Below are 20,605 nucleotides of genomic sequence, written 5' to 3' on the forward strand. Positions count from 1 at the left end.
CAATATAGTCAAATTGATAAACTTTATATATAAGATCTTGATAGCATAAAATTGTTTGAATATTTTTACATTAAAAACAAAATTAAAAAACAAAGAACAAATGAGAGGAATTTCTTTTAGCAAATAGAAAAGACACAGGGTTAATAGCCTTGTTTTTTTAAAGAGTTCCTACAAATCAGTAAGGAAGTAACCTTGCTATAGATGGCTGAACAAAAGAAATGAGCAGGCAATTCACAAAAGAGAAGAAATGACTAATTGAAGAACATATGGGGAGATGACTCAACCTCACTGGTAATTAAAGAAATGCAAATTGAAACAACAAATATTATCATTCCCAATGCAGCCAAGAGTGCAATGAAACAGGTATTTCTATGCATTATTGATAGACAAAGTAGAAAGCCTGGTTGGTAAGCAGTTAGTTAATAAAAATCAAGAGTTTGGTTCTGTTAAGCAAATACTGAGCTCCTTCTCTGTACTGGGAATTGGTGTATGCAGATGACAAGGGCCCACACATCCTGTCAATGAGTGAGCATGACTTGTGTGAGATACTTGCACAGATACCTCCATCATTAGGAGGTAAATGGCAGAGACATGTAAAGCATGGAGCTAATGCAGGAATAAGACCCTAGCCCAGCCTGGAGGGTTTGGAAGGATTATTTGAAGAAATGATCCTGAGATGACTCTTACAGGTTATGAGAATATGGCTGGATAAAGAAGGGCGATTATAAGACAGAAGAGAAGGAAAAGAGATCCCTGCAAAGGTAGAGCCTCGGCAAGTATATAGTGTCTGCAGGAAGGCTGGAACTCCTGGAGCACTGAGTGTGATAGGAGTCTGCAGAGAGAACCTAGCCCACCCATGCTTGGGTAGTGTGAATTTCATCCCAGAAGCAGCCCAAGGCAGAGAGGCAGGAAAGAATACAACCAGATATGTATTTTTTTTAATCCTACATAAAAGTCACTGTGGTTTATTTTTCCAATTTAAAAAGTAAGAGATGAAAACAAACAGCACAATTAAGACTTGGACAAAGGACATGAATAGACATTTTTCCAAAGAAGATTTACAAATGGCCAATAAGCACAAGGAAAGATGCTCAACATCATTAGTCATTAGGGAAATGCAAATCAAAACCACAAAGAGATACCACTTTATAACAATTAGGATGACTATTATTTTAAAAAGAAAAGAAAAGAACAAATATTGATGAGCATGTAGAGAAATCAGAGTCTTCATACAGTTCTGGTGGGAATGTAAACTGGTGTGGCTGCTGCACAGGCTCTTCCATAGAAGGTTAAACACAGAATTCCCATATGACCCAGCAATTCCACTCCTAGGTATATCCCTGGAGGAACTGAAAGCAGGACTCCAACAGATACTTATACATGCATGTTCATGGCAACATTATTGACAATAGCGGAAAGGTAGAAACAACTCAAATGTCTATTAACAGATGAACGGATAAACAAAATGTGGTCTATCCATACAATAGAATACTATACAATCTTAACAAAGAATGAAATTCTGACACATACTACAACATATATGAACCTTGGGACACCTGGGTGACTCAGTTGGTTAAGCATCCGCCTTCGGCTCAGATCATGATCCCAGGGTCCTAGGATCAAGTCCCACATCAGGGTCCTTGCTCAGTAGGGAGCCTGCTTCTTCCTCTGCCTGCTGCTCTCCCTGTTTGTGCTCTTTCTCTCTCTGTCAGATAAATAAATAAAATATTTTGAAAAAATATATGAATCTTGAAGAAATTATATTCAATGAAATAAGCCAATCACAAAAGGACACATGTATGATTCCACTTATGTGAGGCACCTAGAGTAGTTAAGTTACCAAGGGCTGGGGGAGAAGGGGATACTGGGAGCTTCTGTTTGAAATGATGAGAAAGTTCCTGGTTAGACGGTGATGACAGTTGCACAACATTGTGAATATCCTTAATGCCACCGAATTTTACATTTAAAATTGGTTAAAATGGGGGATGCCCCGGGAGGCCTGTGTGGCTCTGTTGGTTAAGCATCTGCCTGTGGCTCACCTAGTAATCCCAGTGTTCTGGGATCAGGCGCCTGCTTCTCTCTCTCCAGCTGCCCCTCCCCTCTCTCATGCTCTCTCTCTCTCTCTGTCTTTCTCTCAGCTAAATTACAATTTTTTTTTTTTTTTTTTAATGAAGGGTGCTCGGGTGGCTCAGTCTGTTGAGTGTCCAACTCTTGGTTTCCACTCAGGTCACGATCTCAAGGTTGTGGGATCGAGCCCCACATCGGGCTCTGTTCTGGGTGGAGATTCTGCTCAGGATTCTTGTCTCCTTCTCCCTCTGCCCCTCCCCCAGCTCGTGCTCTCTGTCTCTCAAACAAATAAATAAGTCTTTTAAAAAGTGGTTAAAATGATAAAGTCCATGTTATGTATATTTTAGTACAATAAAAAATAGCCAAAAAGTAATAGGAGCTTTGGAAAATTCAAAAAAGTACACAGAAAAACATTCTATCCCCTGGAATTACCCACTTACCCTTTTGGTGAATACCCTCAAATATTTTCTCTTTTCATGTGCATACTCATATAGTTATTATATTTTACTATGCTGGGGTTACATTATCCTTGCTGTTTTGTCCTTGCATTTTCCATCTAGTGATAGACCATGAACACCCTTGGTATTTCTACAGCACGGGGGTTAAGGAGGTAAGCCCTGGAGACAGATCCCCCAGGTTTGTGTTCTGATTCTGTTGCTCACTCAGCTGCCAGCTTGTTTCCTTCTCTGTACAAAAGATATGGGTAACAAAAGTACCAAGCACGTAGGTTGTTAAGGGTTACATTGGTTCTTAAATATGTATAAGCACAGGGCCCAGCACTAAATAAAGAGAACTATGATCATTATTGCTAATGGTAGCTAATAATCCTCACCTGTTCTACAAGATGGGCTTCTTTTTAGTGGCTTCCTAAAGTACTTTAGCACATGGCTACACCATACATTACTTAATGAATCTCCTATGTCCAACACTTACCATTTCTAAATATCAGCTCACATAAATAATGCTAAATGACTTTGCCATGAAGTCTAGATAGATAACTCTGTTTTTTTAAAGCAGACCCATAGAAAGGCAATTGTTGGGTCATGCATGATTTAAGATTTTTGATTCCTGTTGATAGACTACCCCTCCAGAAAGACTATGATATGCTGAGGAGCGAGAGAACAATATTATCTTTAACAGCAAAAAATTGGAAACAACCTAACTTTCTAAACTAAAGAAATAGTTGAAATGTGATGTCCACTTATTGGACTATCATACAAGTATCATAATAAACATATTTGCAAAGCCTACTTAAAAGCATAGAAAATGCTTATGACACAGTGTTAAGTGAAAGAGTAAGGAAAAAATTATATTTATGAGATTATCAACTTTAAAAATCATATGCATATTGAGGAATAAAAAAAACAAGTCAAATAGAATGTTTGAATAGTAAGACTCTACATAACTTGTTTTTTCTTATTTTTTTTCTAAATTTCATTTAATGAGCATATACCGTGTTTATAATAAAAAAATAATTTCACCGGGAAAGGATGATTTGTCCCTGTCTTTGAAGCTATGATTGAAATTTAGTTTCACATGGCAAGTAGATCTTTAAATAAGCATCCATAGTAGGAAGCCCATATTTCAATTTTCTGGCTGAAAATTTTTCAGATACAAAGTCACCTTCTTGACCTTATCTATATATTCAAAGACTGTGTGGTGCTTAGAGATTTCTACTGTATGGTATTGGAATCAGCAGCAAGATCAGCAGACATTATTTCCCAAAGGAAATGAATCTAACGGGGCTCTGGAAGATACAGCTGCTTCTCTGTCCCCCAAACAGAGTCCAGCTGCTTTCATGAGGGCTGTAATCCAGGGAAAGGCCCTAAATCTTCAGCCATCTGTGTGGACCTCCTACCTTCTGGGCCCCTCTGACTGCACCACATTGAGCTGATAGGCAGGTTAATTGATCTCTCTGAGCCTCTGTTTCCTCATCTAAAAAGTGGATATAGGGGTGCCTGGGTGGCTCAGTGGGTTAAAGCCTCTGTCTTCGACTCAGGTCATGATCCCAGGGTCCTGGGATCGAGCCCCACACCGGGCTCTCTGCTCCACGGGGTGCCTGCTTCCCCCCTCTCTCTCTCTGCCTGCCTCTCTGCCTACTTGTGATCTCTGTCTGTTAAATAAATAAATAAAATATTTTAAATAAATAAATAAAAAGTGGATATGAGGATCATATACCTACTTAGTGGGTTGTTGTGAAATCAAGTGCAGTAAACCTTATAAGATGTTAACTCAGTGTCTGAAACGTGTTAGGCGCCCATTAAGTGTTAGCCATCATTATACTTATTATCACCCTACATCTATATTTCACTCACTGTTTTTAGAGATAACAGTGAAGCCTAGGGAGATGTGATTTGTTGTAGTTTAATGCGAGGAGCCATGGATTTGGAGTCAGATGACCTGGATCATAACAGTGGTTGAAGCACTTACTCATTTAGTGGCCTGGGGCAAGACACTTAATCCTTACAGCAGTGCTGTCCAAGAGAAATAGAACAGGAGCCAAAAATGTAATTTTGGATTTTCTAGAAAACACATTATAAAAAAGCAAAAATAGATATTTTCTTTAACCCAACATACCCCATATTATCCAACATGTCACCAGTTTAAAATTATTGGTGAAGTATCGTATCTTCTTTTCCTGTCCTAAATCCAGTGTGCATTTTATACTGAAAGTACATTTCAACTTGGAAGCTACTTATTTATCTGAAATATTTTATCTGTATTTCCTGAAATTCATAGTTGAAAAATTAGATTGACATACTCAAGTTGTTCAAACATATTCTTCCAATAACTGAATCAACTGTCAGCTTTCAAATGTGAATAAATTAAAATTAAATGGAGAATTCAGTTCCTCAGCTGCATGAGCTACATTTTGAGTACCAGTGGCCAGGCTTAGCTGGTAGCTGGCATATTAGCCATAGCTACCATTGGAGATGACAGATCACTTCTCCTCCCAGAGCCACTCAGCCAATGGGATGTGGCTCTGGGATGAGAGTCCGGCCAATAGAATCACCATATATGGACATTTGAAACTTGAACACGATTCATTTTGAGCCTTTTCTTTTTTGTAACTGTGATCCGCAATAAGAAATATACTTTACATGACAACATGGTACACAATAACACATGTGCATCTGTGTGTGTGTGTGTGTGTGTACATGTGTGTCTGTGTGTCTCTGTGTGTATGTATGCACGTGTGTGTCTGGGTGTGTACATATAGGTCAACAGCCATTATTTCCCAAAGGAAAATTATAATGTGGGTCTTTTAAAATCCTACTCTACTTCTTCCTCCCCCCGATTTCCTCCTCTTTCTCCTTCTCCTCCTCTTTATTTAATGCTGGTCATGACCCACTAAAGTGATTTCATGGCCCACTAATGGGTTATAAACCACAATTTGAGAAACACTGATCTTAAGAGTCTAAATTTCCAGCCATCTTAAAAATTGATTTGTTTTGTGTTGTAAATAATAATCTTTCTATAGCCACCAGTCGGTTCAAAGGAACAATGTTCTCCCCAATATAAATAAGAAGAATGACACCAGTCTAGATAAGATATACGGGAACAAATGACTTAACTGCTTTTTTGTCACTTGATCTGTTTGGCAAATAGTCACTGTGGAAGCACTGTCCCTGTCACTGTGGTAGGCACTAACAGCTGGCCTGAGACAGCCAGGATCCCTGCTCACAGAGTCAGCTACACAACCACCAAAGCCCTTGCTGCAGAGGCTTAGTCAAAGAAAGATCTTTGATGCTTTGTTTTATTTTTCCCTTATGAAGACCAGAGACAAGCAGTGGTGCAGATGTCCAGCAACCCCATTAGTGACTCAACTCCCATTCTGTTCCACATGCTCTTGCCTGTCACTTTATGGTTACAAGACCGCTGCTACCCCTCCAGGCCTTCTGTCCATGTTCCAGGCAAGAAAAAGAAAGAAGTGGGGGATGGGGGAATGATATCTCAAAATTCTCCAGCACAGAGTGTTGCCAGATAAAACACGGGATGTCCAGTTAAATGTGAGTTTTAGAGAAACAATAAATAATGTTTTCAGTCTCAGTATGACCCATGCAATATTTGAGACATATTTATACCAAAAACATTATTCACTATTTATTAATGAAGTTCACATTTAACTGGGTGTCCTGTATCTTTATTTGCTAATTCTGGCAAACCTATGAGTATGGTTCTGCTTACGGTTCCCTGGCCAGAATGTGTCACAAGGCCACTCCTATCTGTCAAGAAGACTGGTAAACACTAGTCATTTTTTAACTTCCAGTCTCAATAAAAGAGAAAGGCAAGAGAGGAGGAAGTTGGTCATGGAGTTGAGTTGAGTGAGCCAACCTATGGCATCTGATGCAGGTCAGGTCTGCTCTGGCCTTCTTTTTAGATCATAGTTGGAAGTTTGGATTTTAATTCACGGTCAGTGGGAAGCTATTGGAGATTTTCAAACAAGGGAGTAACTAACTCTATTTTGTCTGTCAAATAAATAAATAAAATATTAAAAAAAAAAAAAAAAAAAAAAAAAAAAGAAGATGGCTCTGGCTGTGTGTGCAGAATGGAAAGGGGGAGGTAAGCAAGAAGTGGGAAGACCAGTTGAAAGAAACCCAGCTTGTTTTAGAACCTTTGAGAACTCTGCCTAACTACGTAGGCCCCTTGCTACACGTGAGTTCCCTCTTCTGAAAAACAAAGATTTGGGCGGGATGGTCTCTTGGTGCTTCACGCCGCATGCCCAGAGTGGCATGCAGGTGACACGGCCTCCTCTTGCTTTTGGGCTGCGTAGCTTGGTGATCAATGTTGGCCCACGTTTTGTACTCCTTCTTCAACAGAGGAGTGTCTGAGAGCCATAGTACGTGGAACGTCAGAGCTTATGATCATGAAGCTAAGACCCTGTGAGATTCCCACAAAGAAATGGGTAAAAAATTGCTTTTTAAAATTTTAACTTCAAAAATAATCAAGGAAACGCACAGAAAAATAATAAAATCTGCTACCTCTTAGCAAAAATTTTAAAAGTAACACGGACGATTTTTATATCCTGACATCTGGGACTTAAAGCAAAGGTTAAATAATCTGATTCCAGAGTTAAGAACCAATGTGGATAAGGGAAAACCTGATTTCATGCTTCTCTCCCTCCAAAGTGGGTTTTGTTACAACGAAGGCACTTTGGTCCCCTAACTCTCTCCCTTTCCTACCCCGCCAACAGCAGATCATTTTCTCTCTCCTTCCTTCTGCTTCTCATTGAATTAAATCAATTGTTAGTTTTCTTTTGGCTTCTCCTTTCTCCCTCTCATCAGATCAAGTGCTTTTCTATTTTCCTTGAGGATTACCAAAATGAGCTCTTAGGGAAAAAGAGGTTTCTCAGCACTTTAGCTTCTGTTCCTTCTATTTATTTGCTTTGCCTTTTATTATATTTTTTGCTGACACCCCAGGACACGCACGCAGAATGTAGAGATTATTGGCTTTTCCCCTTTTTCCTAAACGAAACCTGTTGGTTAAAAACAAACAAAAAAAAGTGTGTCCCCAGAAAGATTTCTTCTTTTTAAGAGGGCCAGAGCTCTAATAAGGAATCTGTAAAAGCATGCACACACACTCACATACCCTTTTATAGCTCTCTGTAGACATGCACACACAAATCTACACATACTTACTATACACACACACAAGCATCAGTGAACTTGGACCTGAGAGGGAGTTTGCAGAACTCCACTAAACACGCAAGTTGTACTGTGACTTTAGGTTACAACTGAACTCATAGTGTTAAGATTAACAGTACTGTCAAGGAAAATCAACTCCCCCTACCTTCCTTCCCTCCCTTAATGAGCACACTTGGTTCTTCTAATCATTTGATATCAAAAGCTGATAGCATTTCTCTTCAGAGAGCTTGGCAATGAAGGGACAGTAAAGCAACACGTTTAAGTCCTGGTGGCAGACCATCACAGCAGAGACGGTCAAAGTGCCCAGAGTTGGGTCCTACCATGGCCAGCTGCCCTTTCTGGAGTCCAACCATTCCCCTTCCCCCTACTGGATTGAGTTTCCTGCCCCGCAAGGTGAAAGGTGGCACTCGATGACCCTTAAGAGCTCTAGGTCTTTGAAGCTCTGAATTCCTAAGTTAACCCACTCTTAGGCCAAGCTCCCGAATGGGGATAATACCACCTATTCCTTCCTCTAAGTTTCAGAATTCTGGACTGAAACCTAAAGCCTGAGTTGAGGGTAGGGTAGCAGAAGTTGAGTGTGAAAACTAAACAATAAGGAAACTCTTAATGTGGTACCAATGTGCTATCGCCGCTTTGTAAGATCACATGAACAAAGGAGACCTTCAAATATGCCCAGCAACGGGGACCACCATAGCCCCCATGAGTGATTTCCAAAGGAGAACTCATGTGTCTGGGTCTCACCAGCCCACGCCTTGGTCTTTGACCTCTGTGCATAGTTAGATGATGGGCTTGAGACCATATGCTGGGCACAGTCCTTAGAGCTGTCAGGGTACAAAGAGAGGAAAGTAAGGCCTGGGGCATCAGGGTATCTCGCCAAAAACATCATCAAAGGTTTCTCTCCTAGACAAGTGGGGACTGGAGCTTCTGCTGGGAAGGGAGTCTGAGAACCTTGCTTCCAATTCCAGACCCACCACTGACTTGCCATGTGACCTTGGGCGAGTCCTTCACTTCTTTGCTTCTTGGTTTTCTCCCCGGTAGAGCCAGGGGTTAAGCTTTGTGACCACCACATTTGTCTCTGGCTCTGACATTCTGAAAGGCCAGACTTGGAATGTAGTGCTTTTAAATCCCATCAGGTAGAGAGACCTACACAGTAACGCAGGAGCCTCTCAGAAGCAGGATTCTGCCCTGAGGAGCTCAGTTCTTGATGAGATGACAATTTAAGTCAGACAAACCAAGAAGATGTAAGATTTAAGAGATGCTAGTGATACAGATAGATCCTTCACCTTCTACACAACCTTTCTTTTTTCATTTTTACCCCTTTCTTTCTGCAGTCTCTAGCACAGAAATGCATTAGAGGCGAGTTACTGAGCACATTCTGTGGTACATTATACACAACAGCAAAAGAGTTCTGTACTCAAAGGAATCTGGGTAATCTTAATTTTATGTTCTTCTCTTAAAGTCATGACTCTTTGACCTGCTAAGGTTCTAGGAAGCCCTGCAATGAAAAAGCCTATTTCCTTCCTACTTAACTTGATCCCAGAGCTTCCCCATGAGACCTGTCAGCCCTGCATGGGGCTGGTATTCTGTGACACGTACTCTGGGGGACAGCACAGCATTATCCCCTGATACCACAGCTAGTATGGCATGTGTCCAGAATGAGGCCTGCATGGGTCACATTGTACTCCCTCTGTCCATATTCCAGCCCATTAAACTTCTGCTGCTCCTTGGGTCCCATCAATATGATTGGCATCATGATCAATCGAATGAATAATAGCTTATAATAATGATTTAATGGTTTAATTGCAATATGGACAATTAGCCAATGGTGGCAGAGTTCTGTATGGTTTGTTGAGATGGAAGTCTGTCCATCTATCCATCTGTTTACCAAAGTTCTCTTTCAAAGAATATGATTAAGAGGCTTCTGCTTCAGGATGGTGGGTTGCACGCACGCTTGTCTCCTTCTCTCCTGAAACACCACTCAAGTGATGATCAAGGCTTCAATGGAGGGATAAATTCTGACTAGCAGGCAGAACCGGAGGAAACCCATGAGCGATTTTAAGAGCACACGGCTGGTGATGGAGAAGCTGAAGTTGCCATAGCTAAAAAGATGCAGAGAGGGTTTAGCGCAGAAGAGGGAACACATCTGCTGGGAGACACCACAGCTGAGCACTGATAAGGGATCCTCTGGAAGGATGGAACAGAGTAAAATTTGTCTGGAGTATGGTTACCCCATGTGTCTCCATCCCCTTTCAACCTCAGTTTTCCAGACTAAAAGTAATAGGATACCCAACCACAGGGGAAAGGAAAAGGTGCTAAGACTGCTAGCAGCAGTGTTCGTGCCCAGAATGATGTGTGCATACTGCTGGCATTGCGGAGCAGGCACCAGCAACGTAGCAGAGCCCTGACACCTGCCATCAGGCCAGTTCTGACAGGTCAAGCACCATCTACATGCACTGAAGCCCGATCAGCAATCCTTGTCTCACCTGTTTGACTATAAGGTGCTGATCCAGGATCAACCAGCCTATGAATAGCCCAGCAGCATGGAAAGGAAACACCAGGGCACCTGGGTGGCTCAGTCAGTGAAGCATCTGACTCTTGGCGTGGCTCAGGTTGTGATCTCAGAGTCCTGGGATCGAGATCCAAGTCGAGCTCTGCATTCAGTGTGGAATCTGCTTGGGATTCTCTCTTCCTCTCCCTCTGCCCCTCCCACACACGTGCTCTCTCTCTTTCTAAAGTAACTAAATACATCTTTTTTAAAAAGAAGAAAAAAAACGAAAAAGAAATACCAATATAAAAAAAAATTGTTCCCAGAGAAAACAAGGATAAATTAGGTAACTTGAAAAGTAAATTTGAAGTTAATTTAATTTGAAAGTTATTAATTTGAAAAGTAAAATTTGAAAAGTAAAACTCTTCAGAAAAATTTAAGGTAGAGAAGAGGGGATAATGAAGGCATCAAGGAAATAATAAAACAAATTTACTAGAGATGAAAGAAGAGTATGTTTTCTGATTGAAAGAACCCACCAGATGCCAGGAGGAGTTTTTATAAAGATCTGTACCTAGAGACATTGTATTGAAATTTTAGCAACTCAGCATTAAAAAAAGATCCTGAGGGGCACCTGGGTGGCTCAGTTGGTTAAGCATCTGCCTCTTGATGATAGCTCGGGTGTCGATCTCATGGTGGGGAGTTCAAGCCTCACATTAAAAAAAATAATAATAACAAAATCCTGAAGACCTCCAAGAAGAGAAAAGAGACAGATTGACTACAAAGAAATTAACAATAAAACTAGCCTCAGACTTCTCCTCAGTCACACAGATGCTAGACAACACTGAAGTAAGGCCTTCAAATTTCTGAAGCAGAATTTCTAATCTAGAGGCTATTTCCAGAAAAGCTGTCAACCAAGTGTGAAGACAAAATAGAAATAATTCAGATATTCAGAGATTCACAATGAGTTTCCCCTAAGGAAGTTTCCTGAGGACGGTGGCTGATGGAAGAATCCCAGTGAAAATAAATCCCAGAATAATGGCTCTGCAGGAAGCCCAGAAAACAGCTGGTCCAAATTAAAACAGGAAATCAGTGTCTTTGAGAAGAACGGAGAGATTTTTCAAGGAATATATAAAGGTGTTAGTGATACGGTATAAAAGGCACATGGAAAATAAATAGAAAAAGGAAAGAAAGAAGGCAGATATAAAATAAAAGAGAACAGCAACTAGAAATTTCTGGAAAGACAAACTGCACAAGAAAATCTGGGCTCAAACATGAGGCAAATTAAGACAGAGAAAGAATATTCATTTGATTCTGATGCTAGAAACATTCTTCATGAAGTAGAATGTGTTGTTTGGACCTATGGAGAAGGTCGCAAATAGAACCCTTCTTCACTGCACTGGAGAAATATATGTACATCAGTGTAAAAGTTCTGCTTACTGATCGTCAAGGTTTAATATCAACCTGTAAACTAAACACAAGACTTAATCGCTCTTGGGCAATGTTGACAATGTGAGGAAAAGCCCAGCTGACACAGGAGGTGGATGTGGACAAGGACAGAAGGACTAACAGCCATCTTCTAGTGAGGAGAGCCAACGGAATGGTGTATAAAGTGGATGAATAAAGTAATACAATTGTGATGGAAAATTAAAAAGGCAAGTAATAAAAAAGTAAAACAGGATTTAAGAAATAAAGAATTAGAAGGGGGAGAGTACCATTTTTCTAACTGTCCCCTGGATGTAAGCCTGAAAGTTGTTGCATCCACAAGTAACAGGATGATCGCCATATTTAGAATCCTGAGGGAGGACACCAAAGAAATGAGAAATCCTTAAATTATGTTTCCAGGACTTGGGGAGAGGAGCAGGATTGAGGGATAGCTTTGAGAAAATTATGATTATGAACCATTCTGGACTGTCTGACTTCGGGCCACGTGCATATATTACGTTGACTCATTGAAGTCAGTGAGTACCTTCCCTGTAGCAGGCATTGTGTTCAATACCAGATATTTGGAGGTGGTACCAGCCTTGTAGCAGAAGCGTCTACAGAAACAGATGATGGGAGTTTAGGAGCCCTTCCCAGGGATGTGTTTGTGGAGATCGGAAGAGAAGAAGCAGGGCAGGAAATCAGAGTTCACAGAGAATTCGGCCAACCAATTGAAACTGTTGCTATAGAACTGCCAAAGAGGCAAAGCCATTGGGATTTGGGGACTTGGGGGATTCACATGATTCCTTTAGACTGACCATATTCTAGGCAGGCAGATAGAATTACTGACAGCTTGGAGCTGGGAGGGTCCTTAGTGAGATCTATCCAACTCTTTCATTTTACAAAGGAGGCTTGGTCGTGGCAGAGCTAGTCCTCCTGATTCAGTCCTTCTGACAGTGAGTTTAGGAATAGCTACAAGGAGCTTCCCATGAAGACACCCCTCAAAGCAAAAAATCGACATCTCTCACAGACCCACAGAGGCTAGGCACCGCACTGGCCATGTCACGTGTGTTAATCTCTACAACAGCCACGTGACAGAGGCTAGACACATTACACTCGAGCAAACTAGTGTTTAAAGAGTTTAAATCATTTGTCTGAAGCTTAGAACCAGACAGACACAGAGCCTGGATATGAATAAGTCTGTCTGACTCCAAGGTTCACGCCCCTTGGTTTCTGGCCCGTAATTTGCACCCCGCTGACCGTGATAAGAGCTACATATCCCTATATTGGTGACTGAGGTAAAAAAACTAATAACCATTTCATACTTAATCATGGAACATAACAACATGATCCGCTAGTGAGGGAAACAGGATCGCAGCACCATCTAAGCAAGGCTCACTCTTTGATCTGCTTCTCCACTCCCCCATGGCTCACCTTGGGGGAGGGTCTGTGAGCTGCCAGACCATCCTTCTTAATTAGAAGGGACCCCAGGAGCCTCTGAGTAGCCCCAAGCTATTCTGAGCGAAATAAACAGGAAACGGAAAAGAGGGAGGGGAGACAGAAATGCTCACTGACTTTAAAAGATTTATACTGACAATATCCCAAGGAGCTTATGAAATGTATTTTTTCCTTTTTTTTTTTTTTTTTTTGGAAAGAGGAAAGCTGCTGATGAAGAGATAGCTCTCAACTAGAGTTTCATTGACAGTGAAAATACTTTAAGCTCAGGCTTTTATTGATAGCCCAGTTGCACAAAATAAAATTCATATAAACATCATCTCACATATTAGAACTGGAAAAATAATCCATCTTCCAGTCAACTTTGAAAGAGTCCCATTATTGAGCTACTGAATTAGAAGGACAGAATCCACATGTGCTCCCAAACCCAGGAGGGAGAAACAGTGGTGCAGGGGGAGCCCCAAACTTAGTGCCTGATTCAGCTTGATTTTTCTCCCGCTGGGAACTTGAGTTTCCCCTGGGGATGTGTCTGCACACATGCACGTAATCCTTCTAAGAAGAAGGAAAACACTGCCTTTCTCTTCCTCACATTCCTTCCCTCCACAGCTCCCAAACTGGATTTCAGTATGACTTTTCATCCACTTGAAAACATCAGAGTAGGGTGTCAGACCAGGGTCCGGTAGTTACTCCCCTCTGTGTGACAGGCTGGCTCCATCCTAACCCCAGACTGTGCCCCAAAGTCTCCGGAGCAAGACTCTGCCCCCAGAGATGCTTCCAGGATTCTCATCTGCTGTGGACAGACACACTCATGTAAGTGTTGGAAACCCCTGTCGATCCCAGAGTCCGTCCCCCACATGGCACTTCTGCTTTAAAAAGTAACGCTCTAAACACGCCCCACTGGCATTTAACTACACGCTTTCCTCGTGTGACTGATGCTATAGGACAAGGTTGGGTCAGTAGGCTCCTTTCCACCACCATCCCAGATTCATCTTCCTAAAGCACTGCTCTGACGACCTCACTCTCCTCCTCAAAAAGCTCTTCCAAAAAAAAGTTGAATACCTTCAGCCAGGAATTAGAAGTCCCATAGGATCTGCTCCCAACCCCACTGCCCTCCCCTTGCTTATACCCCAGCCTCGTGTTCAGCTGTCCCACTGTGACCCAGTGTGCCTACGCACTTCCTACATTTATGCCTTTTCTCCTCTTCTCTCAGCTTCCACATGGCCAGTTCTGCCAATATCTTTGTCTTTCTCTCCCTTTAAGATCTAGCTCAGAGATCATCTGCTTTTATGAGTCTTCCTACCTGAACCTAATGTCTTCTTCCCACAGCCTCTCAAAGTGCTTCCCTTGTATGTGTCTTACGACTTTATAAACTCTCCTGCTGATGGCTGTTCTTCCCGGGCCCTCATCCCCCTATGGACCCAGAGTTCCAGAACTGTGTCTGGTTTATGTCTGTGTCCCCAGGACAGAGCCAGTGCTTAGATGTTTGCTCAACATTGGCATCCAGTAAATGAAATTTGAGGGCAAGAAAGAGCGAGCAAAAGAGCCAGTGAAAAATGGATTCGATCCAGCATCCAGCTATCTGCCTTTCTCTCTTTTTCCTCCTCTGAGTGTCTAAGCCATAAAGCTTGGCCATAACGCACCCTCCTCGTATTTTAGGATAAGGGATATGATAGGATAATGAGAAAGATACAAGGAAAAGAGCTCTGGTTAGAAATCCCAACACCTGGACTCTGGTCTGGAGTTTCATATCAAGATGTTGGACAAGTCATTTCCCCACTCTGACCTGCAGTCTGCTTCTCTAGGTAGGTGAGGGCTTCCTATTAGATGATCTTTAAGTCCTTTCTAATTCTGAGTTTTTTATTCTATTTTTATTTATTTTTGTATGTATTTATTTTTATTCTATATTTATTTATTATTTCTTCTACTTCTGTGATGAGAATATCTCTCCCATTGTAAAATAGGGTCATAATGTAGATTATTTATTGAGGTTTGTAGAGCACTTTTCACTGGCCCATCTGCCATGTCTGAAACTTTCCAGCAATCACAGAGGTTTCAGTCTCCAGTGCTAACCCCAGGACCCCAGTCCCACTTAGATACAGTCTTGTGCTGACCTCACCCTGATGTTACCTGGAAGTCACAATTCTCTACTTCCGGAATTTTGCAAATCTTCCAATTCCTGACATAAAACCTTCTCCTTGAAGAACGGGTCCAGTAGGGATTCCTTCTTTTCATCTGCATCATTCTCTGCCCCTGACTGCTAGCTCATTTCCCTATGTGGTGAATTGTGCTGTCTGTAGAAAGAGACCAGTTCGAAGGGCTCTGGAGTGATTTCAGTAGGCGACTGAGCACTCATTAGCTCATTCCCAGCCGAGGAATCGGGGATCTTGGAATGGCTTCCACTGCAAAAGAAGCAGCATCAAATGGCTCAAAACTTCAAGGCGGAGGTATGGCAAATAAAATTAATGCATCATAAGGAATGCCTGAAACAATAAAATGGTGCTGTGCTTTTATGCTGACAGTAAGCCCCATGGATACAGGTTTCTTATAGATCACTTGGCCTGTGCTACTGGAATTAGGCTTGACTTGCCCCAGAGGGAAACTCTGCTACAGGCATGGCACCAGGGGGATTTGTAGGGCTTTCTTTATGGAGACCAGTTACAGATTCACATGACTCATAGACTCAAGAGCTGAAATGGATCTTAAGAGTTGATTGAGTTCAGCCAACCCTTTTCACCCTGTTTTATAAGCAAGGAAACTGAAATCCAAGAAAGTTAATGCTTCACACAAGATCACCCATCCAGTAACCAAAGGAGCAGGAGCCATGAATGTGTGACCCAAATGCTGCCTCTCCAAGCCACCCACCTCTCAAGGAAACATTTAACTTGTCAGCACTATTTGCGACTGTAGAGCCAACCCATACATTCCTGAGAAACTCTGACTTGACCATAAATTGAAGGCCAAGTTGGCTTGAAGGCAATATGGAGAGCTCAGGTCAGCTTTTATTTGAAACTGGCCTGTCAGGTGGCCTGAGATGCCCCGGAGTGTGCCCTGGTTCATGGGGTGTGGAAACACCTTACATGGATATTGGCAAGATGGCACTGATGTCTTTGCTCCACTCTTGGTGCATTTATAGAGTCAGTGACTGTTGAAGCCATCCGTCTAGACCAGGATATAAGTCCAGCAGAATGTCTTAGCACCTAGGTTAGGTTTCTGATGCTGGTTACTCTTTGGGGATATGGGTAATCCCCCATATTTTTCTCCAGTTTCCTGTGACACCTCATTAGTTGTGCCCATTATAGTCTGGCAAAGAATCTGTAGCTATCATTTCTACTTTGACGACAGTGGAAGTCAAATAATTGATTATTTAATAGGGTCTGTCCTCTCTACACACAACTGGGTAAAGCACTCTCTATACTTATGTCGCATGATCCTTACAACCACCCTTTGGAATAGGTGTTTTCACTCCCATCTTGCAGATGAAGACTTGAGACGCAAGGACATAGTACTAGCAAGTTGGGGAGCTAAAGTCAGAACCTTAGTCTGCCAAACTATAAAGCCCAAGTCCTGAATTACCATTCTCTTGCCTCAGGCTTTGCTTTTCACAGAGATAGTATTAGAACAGGGAAGGAGGACTGGTGTATGTGAAGAAGGTAAGAAAGTCCTCCGGCATTACTGGCTTGGGTGCCAGTGGTCTCTATATCCAGCCACAGAGATGGTGCTGGTCCTCCTCTCTGGACACACCTGCAAAGTCACCTTCTCTGTCTCTTGCCAGGCTCCTTCCTCCTCCTCAACACCTCCGCAAACTCCAAGCACACCATCCTGAGCCCATGGATGAGGAGCAGCAGCGAGCACTGCAGGCTGGCTGTCTCCGTGCACAGGCATCTACAGCCTTCTGGGAGGTACGTCGCCCAGCTGCTGCCACACAACGAGCCTGGAAGAGAGATCCTCCTGGTCCCCACTCCGGGAAAGCATGGGTAAGTCCTTCCCCATGTCCAAAAGTGATTCTATAAAAGGCCATTTGGCTTTGGGCTGCAAATTTCCAGAGTCTGTGACATCTACTTAAAACTCACCATTGTCCTTTAATGGGTAGGATCCAGATTGGGCCATTACTGCTAATATTCCCAAGGTAGTATCTCAGGCACTGATCTGTGGGGCCCTCTGACCGCCCAGGCTCGTGGTCCTACCAGAGGCCAGAAGACCAGCTGGCAGAGTGGGCATTTAATGAGCGGGTGTTAAAGATATTTATTTCCCAAAGTACAGATGGAGCCAAGAAGAAAACAGCCAAGGGGAGTGTTAAAAGGCCAAAATGAAAGTAATTTAATATGCTGGAAACTGGGTTTTACCAGCAGGACTTTGGCAGGAAGGGAAAGAGCAAACTATTGGAGGCACCCAAGCAGGTGCAACAGGAGTGCAGGACCTCAGAGCAGAACTGGTCAGGGACATCACATTAGTATCAGTTTCGTGGAGATTGGGACAAGATTTGTTCCAGAACCTCTAAGGCTTACAGGGTCTTGAAGTCACACTAGATGCCCACGCCAGTGAGCTCAAGCTTCTAGGAGATACTCGATTGCTTACTCAGCAATTCTCTGACCCTCTAGAAGTAGTGACTTTGGAAAGCAAACTTGAACCAGGGTGTCTGTGTGCATACCTGTTTTCCTTATTCCATAAGAATAAATACCATTATAAGACCCCAGATTTGAGGGGCCTACAATCTGAACACTTCAGATAATCAACAAGGTTAGAGATCTTTCTTTGTGACATGTTTGCAGAAGAAAGACCTCAAATTTCTACGCTTAGACTTAACGTCTCTCTAAGAAGAAACCCTTCAGAAAAGTCCCATCCAAACAGTGGTGTTACCCATTCTTCACCTCCATAGCGTGCTGGATCAGGAGGGGAGATTGCCTGGTTACTGACTTTCCAACAAAGCTCTATGGCCTCCTTACTAAGTTCTTGAAAGTCTTTGCCCTGCTCTCCTACTACTGACCCACCTGTCTTTAGTTGTGCTTCGAAGAATTGCAAGCTGCTCTGGTCCTAGCAGGACTGAAGCCTTGGCTTCAAGAAGGGTGCTGTACCCATACCTAAACCCGCCATCTTCTTGTCTCTGAAACGCCTCACTGGGCTCTGTGGGAGGGTCCCAGCCCCAAGTGCCTCTTGCTCGGTTCACCAGAAGTTTGGAATGTTGGGTGTCTGGGCTACCCACTGTTTTGGATGAGCTGTCCTCTGGGCTAAACTCCCCTCCAGTAGGGCCTTCCTTTCTTGTGAAAAGCCCAGATGGGAAGGCCTCCCACCTGTGTCCAAGGGGAGTGCCGGCCTCAGCCGAGGTGTTATCCTACAGGCATCGGCCCCGCCTCATGAGCTCTTTATTCTGACTTCTGCAGTCAGCACTCTTGCCCCACCGAATTCAGCAGAGACCCAATAGTGCTGCTCAGGGCTGCCGAGATTCACGTCGTTCATCTGTTCGAGTGTGCGGTGGGGGACTGGGACCCGTTGATGTCACAGGTGGAGGTGAAGTACAGAGTCTCCCCGAACTGCAGGCTGAGCATGTGCATGGGTGTGAAGGGAGGGGGCCAGAGAGATTTCAGTGCTTCCTGACTAGCAGAGCCTGGTCCCCTCGAGAGCGTGGGCAGGAGACCAGAGCTCCTCTGAACCATTAGACTTGGGGGCTTGCAAAGATGTTTCCCATCTTTATCTTTCCGTGCTTGCAACTACTCCATGAGTTACCATTTAACAGATGAGAAAACTGAGGCAGGGAGTGGAAATAGGAAGGGATATGGCCCAAAGTAGACTCCAGAATTTTCTCCCCTTTCCTCATTCCTGCACTTTCTAGGAAACACATAGCTTCTCAGCAGGAATTCAGGGCAAAAGAGTGGGGTCAGAAAAAAGGACATGGACAGTGATGGAATCTTGCAAAAAGAGGTGATCTAGTTTCTTTGGTGCGTCCAGACAGATGAGCACAGGGGGCATGTGCCCTCCCAGAGAGTGAGAATAAGGAGAGGAAGGCAGCACTGTGTGGGCAGGCTGTGAGGCCGCCATCGCTATCAGTCTCCAGGTCCACCCTCCTGGCCATTGTGTCACATTCCCAAGGTGACTCTCCCATCGCCTGAGTTGGCCTGTTCCCTCAAGAGTGGGAGTTGAGGCAGGAGAGCGGAAGCAGGTGTGCTGGGGCAAGCCCGCTGACTTGATGGCTCTGCCTGGGGCTGCCCTCCTTCTACAGGGGCTTCGCCTTGGACTGGGCTTCATGCAACCCCGGGCAGAGATGCTCTCACCCCGCCCTGGCAGAGCCATCTTGGAGCTTGAGGATGAGCAGAAATGATTCCAAACTGAAACTAAAGCTGCTGGGGCCAACCTCTCCACCTCAAGCAGAATCGATGGAGTAAGGGAAGAAGGCAGCAGCTGAAGGCCAGGCCAGGATGCTCCGCTGCCCCAGGCATCTCAGCAAGCCGCAGGGCACGGGCACCCGTCCAGTACCTCACAGGGCCCCCAGCATTTGCTTTGAGCTGGGTTGGGGTTGCTCAGCCTCTGCACTGTTGACATCCGGGACCAGAGAATTCCTTTAGGGGGCGCTGTCCTGAGCCTGGCTCCCAGCTTCCCAGGCCTCTACCTACTTGATGCCAGGAGTACGTTCCCTGGTTACGGCAACAAAAGTATCTCCAGACATTGCCACATGTCCCCTGTGGGGCAAAATTTCCTCCACTGAGAACCACAGAACTAGCTAGAACATTTTGGAGCTGGGAGGAACACCGAAATGCACCTGGTTCAACCTTGTCAATTCACAGGGGTGGGGACTGAGGCCGGGTTGAAGAGGGGACTTGCTCCGTGTCATAGGATGCGTGTCAGTGTTGGTCAACGGGTGTTTTGAGCCCTATACTCACGTCTGTGTGCCAACCTGGGTTGCAAAGATGTATAAGGCCCAGTGTCCATGCTTGAATGACAGTAACTACTACTGACACTTATAAACGTTTTCTAGATGTGCTGACTGGTCAATGCTGTGCCCTTTGTGTGCATTTTCTTATTTAACACTTGATAACACAGTGACTCAGGTACCGTTACTATCTTCCATTTCACAGATGAGGAAATGCAGTGGGGTCAGATAACCTTTTCTGAGGTCATCAGCTAGACAGTGTACAGGGGAGGTGTCTAAACCCTGCTGGCCTGGCTTCAGACTATTTTTACCCATTGCTGGAAGAGCTCACTTAGACCATGGTGGTGAGGAAGAAAAACTAGTATGCTAGCAATTGATGCCCTGATTTGGGTCCCAGGGTCCCATTCAGCAGTCAGTTAGGGAAGCGTGACTCACTGGGTACTTCCTATATGTTGGGGACTGCACCAGTGCCAGAGATACAGAGGGCCAGCCTTTGATGGTCCCTAGGAGGATGTTCATGAATGAGCTCTGTCACTTCAGGTAAATCCTACTCCCTACCAAGCCTCAGTTCCCCCATCTGTGAAATGGGGATGAAGATGGCAGCTTTGCTCCTGTGGTGCTGTGGGGTCAATGTGATAAAGGGTTTTCCACACGAAGCAGGATGCAAATGTG

At 43.7% G+C, this 20,605-nt stretch overlaps 1 protein-coding gene across 1 annotated transcript in view; it reads left to right on the forward strand.

The window, feature by feature from the left end:
* The window catches only part of ALK (ALK receptor tyrosine kinase), a 681,217-nt gene that overhangs the window by 349,926 nt on the left and 310,686 nt on the right, over positions 1-20,605 (forward strand). The window contains exon 4 of the mRNA XM_059188719.1: positions 16,844-17,045. Coding sequence (XP_059044702.1) covers positions 16,844-17,045 — 202 coding nt within the window. The remainder of the gene's footprint in view (positions 1-16,843; positions 17,046-20,605) is intronic.

Source organism: Mustela lutreola, chromosome 9 (genome assembly GCF_030435805.1).
Source record: "Mustela lutreola isolate mMusLut2 chromosome 9, mMusLut2.pri, whole genome shotgun sequence".
In the NCBI taxonomy this organism is placed as follows: Eukaryota; Metazoa; Chordata; class Mammalia; order Carnivora; family Mustelidae; genus Mustela; species Mustela lutreola.